The sequence below is a fragment of the Condylura cristata genome, unplaced genomic scaffold (genome assembly GCF_000260355.1).
Source record: "Condylura cristata isolate star-nosed mole 26May11 unplaced genomic scaffold, ConCri1.0 scaffold00008, whole genome shotgun sequence".
NCBI lineage: Eukaryota > Metazoa > Chordata > Mammalia > Eulipotyphla > Talpidae > Condylura > Condylura cristata.
In genome coordinates, this window is record NW_004567109.1 from 11,764,120 (window position 1) to 11,773,582 (window position 9,463).

Sequence of the window (9,463 nt, forward strand, 5' to 3'; positions counted from 1 at the left end):
GACTCGCACCAAACTCCCTGAACTTCGGGGGCAGTCCCGGAAGCGGCGAAACTCTCAGGGACCCCCACCCCGGGCGGCGCCCCTCGACGACCTCTCCACGCCGAGCCCCTGCTGCCAAGTGCCTGGACTCCGAGGGTCTCCGCGCCCGTCCGGAGCGGACTGTCCCCAGCCACGATGCTCATGAGGAAAGTGCCGGGTTTCGTCCCGGCCTCCCCGTGGGGGCTGCGGCTGCCGCAGAAGTTCCTCTTCCTTCTTTTCCTCTCCGGTCTCATCACCCTGTGCTTCGGGGCCCTCTTCCTGCTGCCTAACTCCTCTCGCCTTAAGCGCCTCTTCCTGGCCCCCCGGACCCGGCCCCCAGGCCTGGAGGTGGTAGCCGAAGTCGCCGGCCACCCCCTGGTCCGCGAGCAGGAGTCGCCTCCCAACCCGGCTCCCGCTGCCCCAGCCCCGGGCGAGGATGACCCCAGCAGCCAAGCCAGCCCTCGCCGCAGGAAAGGGTGGCTGCGGCGCACCCACCCCACCCGGCCACGGGAGGAAGTCACGGCAGCCCGGAGCAGCAGCGTCGCAGCCCTGGGACCCCAGGACGGGAGTGTCCCTTTTAGCTTTGATTACAACGCCTTCCGGAGCCGCCTTCAGCACCCGGTCCTGGGAACTCGGACTGACCAGAGTAAAGAGCCCCAGAGCCTGGTTCGAACCCAGAGAGAGAAAATCAAGGAGGTAAGGACTCCTCATCCCCCAAGAGAAAGGCTTCTTTTCACACACCCCCATTTCCCCTGTCCCCCTTCACTCCTGGTCCTTCCTGGGCCCTCCAGACACACTCTGATTCCTCTGTGCTCCCAGACTTCCCACTGTCACTCCTCCCTGGCTGCTTTCCCACAGCTGGGCTCGGCTGATCACCCCCACACCTGACAGATGTCAGCTGGACCCCGGGACTGGGCTCCCCACCCTCACTCCCCACTGTGGATTTTCCAGCCCAACCTCCAGCCCAGGAGCTTCCGTCCTGGAGTTGCTGGTAAAGCTCAGGTTCATTACTGAACACCCTGAGTCAAGTGCCACATTCTTTCTCACTGTGTGTCCTTAAGTCCTAACTTTCCCCCAAACCTTTGTAGGACCTACTACCTGCAAAGCCAAGATTTGGGGGTGCATTTGCCATCCTGTATGTATTTTGCAATTTAGCCAGCACTACAAACCAGAGGATGTTGGTGCATTTTTTGCTGTTTCTGTTGAGCTTTGGAATAATTGCACATAATTGCATGTGATGCAGGATGAAGAGATCAATAAGGCGGTGGTAATGTTCTAGAAGCACCGAGGTTATTGACTTAAAAAAGCAGGTCTTGAACTTGTTCTCTGTAGGGATTGTACCGGAGAAGGGTTTAGAGGGGTCACTTTGAGTCTGAGTCTTAGTCTAAGAAACCAAAACTCATGCAGCCTTGCCAAGGCTTGGAGACTGTGGTCAGACCGCTGCTACTAACTAAATAGCTCCACCACTGTTAGTGCTGCCTGCCCCTGGTTTGTGCCCAGCAACACAGAGGGGGCTGTAGTGACACCCCCAGACCACGAGGGGGCTGCTGGCAAGCAGTGGGCCAGGGTCTCCTCCCTAGAAATGAGAGGATGTTTTCTGTTCCCACTGCTTCTGTCAGGACTTCTTGGTTTCCTGCAAAGGAGTCAGCAGGTCTGTCCTGGTTTCCAGGGGGAGCAGAAGCAATGATCGGGTGGGGCCTGCCCTGCCAAGACCTACTCAGAGCCTTGCAGAGTTTGGCCGTCCTCTCTCTCTCTCTGCCCAGATTGTCCTCCCTCCGAGCACCCATCTCTCCCCCACGTCCTATCTCTGCTGTTCTCCAGCCCTTCTGCACTAAGGCCCATTTGGAGACTGTGTCTTCATTAGCAAGTGCAAGATGTTTTGTGAGGTCAAGATAGGAAACCATCAAAAGGGCCTGTGTGTGTGTACTGCATGCTACAAATGATGTGCTCTCAGCTTCCAAATTCTTGTTGAAACCTCAAACACTAATTGGACCTTGCAGCAGCTAAGAAAGAGCATAATTTCTCCACTTTTGGTTAAGACACTGTGCTGTTGAATACTCGCCTGGACCCCTACAGCTCCGTTTCTCAAAGCTGTCCCTGAACACATTAGACGCCTGCCTCCAGGTCTTCTCAGAGGGCAGTAACCCCCAGTAACATTATATTTAAACTGTATGTATTTTCATGGGGTTCTAGGGCTGCCATTAGATTTTAAAAGGCTCCCCCAAAAGATAAGAGTTAACTTCTCTTTCTTCAGAAGAGGGGCTTCCTGCATTCACAACTAGATATGGCCCATTACTGTAAGCCTGGGCTTGGGTAGGGAGGGTGGGCTGGCTAGTGGGGACATGGCTCTGTCCCTCTAGACAAAGACAACTTCCTTGCCAGCAGAGGTCAAGAGTGGTGACTTGCTGCAGCCACCAAGTGGGTGGCAGGGAGTGTGCAGACTCTGCTTTGCAGGTGGGTGTAAGTAACATGTTGTGTGCAGGTCTCTGTGGTTGTAGTAACCGGAGGCCTGCTCACATGCACCTGCAGTTGATATGCTTAAAAGCCTTAAGCTCCCCAAAGGGAGGGAGCTGCATGCAGGCACTGTTCTATTTTGAGACCTATTGTCTCTTTAGGCTTCTTAAGTGTGATCCCTGTGCCCTCCCCACCCCCCTGAAAAAAAACACACATGAAAAAATGGGGCAGAGTTGGCAGAGTTTTTGGTTTAGCTGTTAACACCTAAGCCCTGGTGTCACACCTGATAAGGAGCACATGTGACTTCTGTCTCTGTTGCCTTCTCATTTACATTTCTGTCTGTGGTGTGTCCGGGGTAGCTCATTTTAGAAAAGCGCCAGTTTCCATAAAGGGACAGTTGCTTTCCTCTCTGGCTTGTTTATTTCCAGACATGAATTGATTAGACCCCAGGAACAGAGGGGAATGAACATCAGATAGACAGGACTCTGCTCTTATAAGACGAGTTTTTTTAAGTGAAAGTGAATAACAAGAGAGAGTCAGAGGCGGTGATGAATGAGGGTGAGTGACTACTGGACGAGCGGGCTCTAGAGCCACGAGGTATATTTATGAACACTCGAGCCCTCGAGCCCCAGGGTGGGTGTGGGATCGAGATCTTCGCTAACATGGGTCGATACTACATGGCCTGTGTGTCCGTGGATCAGGAAACTGTTGACACTAGAATCAACAATTCTTGGTTCACATTTTTTGGGAACCTTGGAGGAAGCAGTGAGGTGGAAAGGAGACTGAGAAAGCATGGGTTGGAGGCTCAGCTCCCTGTCAGCTGTCTGAATTTGGGCAAGCCACCTCCTCTCCTGCCCAGGCCTATTCTGCCTTCACAGAACAGGCTGAGGGTCACATGCACTCTTGCTCCAGACCTGGCTCCCGAGTGGGCCCAGTCTGATCATGGGCTCCGTTGCAGCAGGGCTTTTCCCAGCTCAGCGTTCAACACGCTATGAAGTGGGGGGCAGTGGGGTGTTGTTAATGGTGGTGGCAGCATTCTCTGCCATATGCCTAGCACCTAACCAGGAGTTTATACTCACTCATGTTATCAGTTAACTAATTTCGTATCACCATATCGAGCTTTCGAGATGGAAGTGGGCAGTGGCAGAACCTCAGCTCAGGATCGTGGAGCACGACGGGCTTGATACGAACTTAAAATGCGTATTTAGGAGCCGTCACTTTCAGCTCTGATGATCGTTCAGGAAATTCTTGGTGTGATTATCACAGGGGAACTTGACCACAGTTCGGTTTCTCAGATTTACGGTTAATAGACTTCTCACTCAAGACAAGAGCTGGGAGTGAGTGTAGAGCTTGTCAGGGTTACATCCCAATAAAAGGATTCAGACTTCCTGTCTCCCGGTAATGGGCCTGGTTGCTGATCTGGGGAACCTCAGCTGTCCCTTCCAGTGAAGGAGCCTTTTGCTGAAAGGAACTGGGCAGTCTGGGTGAGGCAGTGAAATCACGGTATTAGATCAGGCTTGCCCTCAGCCCATGTGAAGTGGGTTGAATTCACCCCTCCCCCTCCGTGGATCCCGTAACTGTGGTGTGGCATTCCCACTGAGAATCCTGCCAGGTTCCATCCTAGCCACGCTGTCCTTAGGGCACGTTTCTGTCTATCACTGCGTCTACGGTATCCCCGTCAAGTGACGAGGCTGGTGTTTAGGGGACTCTTCATCTCTCCCACCTGCTTATTGTCTTGTTTCCCGATCTGCCTGAGCACCTAGAATAGTGAGGATAGATACCTGAGCACGTACTGAGAGAAAAGATCTAAACTAACAAGGTTGCTGGTGGTAAAGCCTGGGTCTTCTTCCTAAAATAGGAGTCAGTGAGTTTGGGGGCCTTCACTGCTTCATGACCCAAGAGGTCTTTTATAAGTTGCAGTAACTTTCCGATTGCAAGTCTAACTTGAAGGGAGTGAGGAAGTGGCACCCAGGAGAAAAACTGTTCCTGCCCAGGTATCATGAGACATCTGGGGATGTCCGAGTGCCTCGGGGGCCTGTGACTTGTCAGCAAGAGCCCAGCTCTTGTCCTCAGGCCTGCTACTCTTGAGCCCCAGGAGACTGCCGGTTAGGATAGGTGACTGTCTGAGTAAGTCATCTTAGCATGTGATCTTTGCTCCCCATTAACAGGCTGGTTCGTTAGTCATGTGTGGTTTCTCTGTATATCTGATTTATCTTTGTTAGAGCCAGGGACAGGTAGGAGAATTAAAAGGTTCTGTTCTTTGTAGCATAAGAATCTGAGCCTGTGAGCTACTCGGGATAATTCATATTAGGAGCACCTCAGATTTAAATGGCTTTCCCTCCAGGCGCTCTGTTTAAGTTGAAAATCCATTGAACATTGTTTCCTTCCCCCTGCCCCATTCTTCACTTTCACACCTGTCCTGGTCTGTTACACACTTAATATAGACAGGAAGGCTGGCCTGCAGTAACCGGGCAGGTCCCATGGGAAACCCTGCGCGCCTCAGCCCAGCCACACTCCTCAGCCCAAGAACTGAGCGCTGCAAATGGAATAAAGCTCAGAGCATGTCCCCACCAGGCGTAGGACCAGAGTTGGGTGAATCTCTGCCTTCACTCTGAATTGCTCCAGCATTTTGGGGAATTGGGTGTGGGCATTCCAGGAACACTGAAGCCTCATCTCCTTAAGGCTGCTTAGTGTCAGGTCTAGAAACAAATAGTACAATGACTTTTAAAAGTCAGCTGTTTATTTCACAGCATAGTTAGCAGGGGTGTGAGAATATAGATTCCCCAGTGGTTTTCAGAGTGAATGATTTACATCCGAACTCAAGAAATGCCTTTTCTCTCGCTTTCCCAGAAGACTGATCCATTACTCCACCAAAAATAAATATCGTGATATATATCAGGCATGCTTTGCTCAAAGGGACTCATATCTTTTCTCATATTGAAAAAAATAAATCAGGCTCGCAGACTGGAACGCCTGTGCGAGGGAGCTGTTCGGCCACCTTGGTGGACACCTGCCCCTTGGGAATAGCCTGTGGCCAGGAGGCACCTTCCTCCACTTCCTAAGCTGAGTCTGCTTGGTGGCACCGAGGAAGTACTCTACCTACTGTCATCAGCCAGGTCAGGGAGGCCTTGGTGAGGGCAGGATTTATGAGAAGAATTTCCTCATGGGTCTTTATGACATGACTTTACAAGAGGGGTCATTAACCCAAGCAGAGGAACTGTGAAACTCAGACTTGATGAAAAAAATAGGATTCCTGGAGGGGGAAGTGGGAGGGAGGAGGAAGGTGGGTAGGGGAGAGGGTATCGGACTGGTGGGCTAAACTTTGGTGGTGGGTGAGGTGAAGCTTATACACACACAGACGCTAAGATGCATCTAACTTACATCGTTTTGTAAGTCAATGAAATTTTATAGAGAGAAAAAAGAAACAGAAAGGATGGAGGGGTCATGCGTGGCGCAGATGAGATCCTGAACCCAGGCTTTGTTGTTCCTTCCCTGTGCACCTCCCCCCAACCCCCGCAGCTGGCAAGGAGCAGACATGCTCCAACAATAAGCCCCGACTCTCGATTTTTCACTACATCAGGGCCAAACCTCACAATCAAGGGTTTGCTCAATTTGGGGGAAAGGACAGCCTTTCTTAGCTTATTCTCATCACAGGTAATGGTAAGAAACCTAATTGGAGACTCCTCAAAAATTTCTGAGGACTCAAAGACTTCAGTGCTTCAGTGCCCCCCCCCATCTTCATCCGTCCCCACCCCACCCTGGGGCCTGGCTAATAACTGAGGAAGCATATTTGTGGCTCTCTTAAATGCAGGATAAACTTGCACTTGATTTTTCTAAATTTTTTAAAGAACTTTGCATCTCTGTTAAGCTATAGTTTTGAGGGAGGTTGGTCCATAGTTTTTGTCTAAGGCCTCTGTTTGCTTGTTTGGTACAGCATTGTGTTGGCCTCACAAAATAATGAAATGATGTGCTCTCCAGTTTCTGAAAAAGTTTATGGAATGCCAATATTCTTAAGTATTTGAGAAAATTCATCACTAGAACCATCTAGGCTTAGAGGATGTGTGCCTGTTTTAATTCAGTTACTGTAACAGTATAAAGTTATTCAGTTAAGGCTGTTATTTTAACAGATATACAGAGCTATGTAACTGTTGCCAGTTTTGCTTGCGGTGAATCTATTTCACCTAAGGTATGGAATTCATTTTCATTTTCTTTTCAAAGTTTGTAGACCAGCAGTGGTACGCCCTCTTTCACTCCCGATATCAGTGATCGGTTTCTGTGCTTCATTTTTAAAAATTATTTAGTTAGGGCCCTCCCTGGTGGTGCAGTGAGTTAAAGCACAGCACTAAGAAGCTAAAGCCACTTCTGCATGAGTTCGATACCCGACAGCCCCAGAGGAGGCCACCTGGTACAGCAGACCTCTCCCGACCCGCCTGCTGCTCCCCTCAGCAGTGTACTTCACGATCTGCCTGTTCTGCTCCCCACTCTGTCTCTGGTGATCCTCTTACCATCCCTGCACCTCTGGCCTGTACCCCAGTTCTGTATGCATAAATAACTAAATCTTTAAAAAATTATTTAGTTAGTAGTTTAGCCATTTATTTCTCTTTTCTTAGAACCAACTTTTGATCTTTTTGTTATATTCATTCACATTCAAATTTTATGGATGTTCACTTCTCATTGTTTCTTTTCTTCTGCTAGCTCTGACCTTAATTCTCTCCTGTCTGCCTTCTTTACTCTCCTTCAACAATCTGTCTACGTTCACTTCTCTTCTGATCTTCATTCTGTTATTGTTCCATGTTCTGTTTCTACATGTTGTAAACCTCTTAAACCATTGATACTATTTTTGCGTTAAGCAGTCAATTTTCTCAAAGAAATTAATAAACCACAGACTTTTTACTCACCCATATACTTACCGTTAGGTCTTCATTCCTTCTTACCTGCCTGAATTTCTATCTGGTATCATTTTTCCTTCAGCCTAAAAAACAGATTCCTTTTAGCATTTCTTGTCATGCTGGTTTGCTGGAAAAATTCTTACAGTCTGTTTATCTGAGAATGTCTCCAGTTTTCCTTCACTTGAAAAAGGATATTATTGTTGGATATAGAATGTTAAGTTGACTTTTCTTTCTTTACAGGAAAAACCTTTTTTCTTTTAGATACCAGTTACATATGTGGTAGCTTAATATTTTCCATGAGGCTCAATGAATAAGCCTGTATTCATTTTCAATCTCTTTCCCTGTGTGCTTTGGTGTGGCTAATTTATAGTATATTTTCAAGTTCACTGACCTTTTCTTTGGTAGTATTCAGTATGTCAATATGCTTATCCAGTGAATTTTTAATTTCAGATGTTCTTTTACTTCTAGAATTTCCATTTGGGTGATTCCCCTTTTTGTTTCTCTGTTGTTTTTGATTCTATCACTCATTGTTTCCTTATTTCCCATTAAACTCTAAGGTATATTTATAATAGCCTTTTAAAAAGTCTTTGCTGTTTCCAACACCTTTGTTATCATTGGGTCTGTTCCTACTGGCTGTTTTATCTCCTGATTGTGGGTCATACTTTCCTATATTTTCATGTGTCTACTTGTTTATCTAATTCTGTGCTACTTTGAATGATACTTTTTGAGATTCTGAAGGCCTCTGTTTTGAAAAAACCCTGCCCCTTTCAGTTAGGCAGTCAGCAATCATTTGTTACAGCTGTCAGTACATTATTCTGTCCTCTGGCTACATTATTCTCTACTCTTCCTTTTTTCCTATTTTCTAACCTGCAGATGGCTAGAGAACATTCAGTCTAGCTTGTTAGCATTATATGTAAGTTACAAATAAGCACACTTTGAGTAGGTTGCGAATGACTTTGATACATATATTTTTATGCCATTTAGATATTTAAAGATTCTCCTGTATTTTGGTAATTGGTATTACAATCATGAAATATATCTCAATTCTCAGAGGTGCCCCTAATTTCTGGTTGATGTCATCTTAAAATACTTGTGCATTTTTGCTCACCTGATTTTAGGTATTAGAAGAAATATTGATAGGTATCTGTGGTTTTCCAGATAGTATAACCTTTCTGTCAGAATTTTTTTAACCTGCTAAATATTTTCTCTGGGCTCCTTACCTTAAGTCTGATGACTTTTTAAAATTTGTTTTGTAAATCCCCTCAATAAAAAAACTGTTCATGTAAGCCAGATTTCTGAAGAACTAAAGAGAAGGAAGCTAAATATATGGCTGAAGGATTTCCAAGGTTCATTCTATAAGATCTGATCTCTTCTTTCCTTTTTCTGAAATATTCAACATGAAGTAAATGGTGTATTTTATCGCAAAAGCTGCCTCTAATTTCACTAGTCTCATTTGGGGTGAGAGGAGGTATTGAGTAAGTTACAAATCTCCTTTTAAAATCTTTTCCTCCCATTTTTACTCCTGGAATGAGCTTTTCAGAGGTTAATCCTAAACTTTGCCAAGTAAATGCTGATCTCCTGGGATGACATTTTGGCACCTTTTTGTTGTTGTTGTTGTTTTTCTGGACTTATTTTCTTGACCTAAATCAGCAAATCTTCCTCCTTTCCAATTCTCCCAGAAGCTATTCTAAATGTCTGTCACATGCCTTACAGAACTCTGGAGTAGTCTTGGTTTTTAATTATAAGAATCAATGGGAAAAGAAGACCTTAGTTTTGTTTTCAGAACTGAACCTTTTAGAGGACAGCCAGTAAAATACAATCCATTTTGCTACTTCAAAGTATCAGGAAATCCTTTATAGTAAGAAAGTTCATGTTTTGACAGAAATATAGCAGCTCAGTTTAGAGACTTTCCTGGATGTTTCAGACATAGGCCTTCCTGGGTGTGTAGCTATGTAAGGGGTAAAATCTCCACACTGATGTTCTCTCAGACCCCACACTCGTGTTCTTTCAGACCCCACACTCGTGTTCTCTCAGACTCCACGCTGGTGCTCTCTCAGACCCCACACTCATGTTCTCTCAGACCCCACACTCGTGTTCTCTCA

At 46.6% G+C, this 9,463-nt stretch overlaps 1 protein-coding gene across 1 annotated transcript in view; it reads left to right on the forward strand.

The window, feature by feature from the left end:
• Positions 1 to 6: 6 nt before the first annotated feature.
• Positions 7 to 9,463, forward strand: part of MAN1C1 (mannosidase, alpha, class 1C, member 1) — a 109,452-nt gene continuing 99,995 nt past the window's right edge. The window contains exon 1 of the mRNA XM_004679387.2: positions 7 to 714. Coding sequence (XP_004679444.1) covers positions 175 to 714 — 540 coding nt within the window. The 5' untranslated portion in view covers positions 7 to 174. The remainder of the gene's footprint in view (positions 715 to 9,463) is intronic.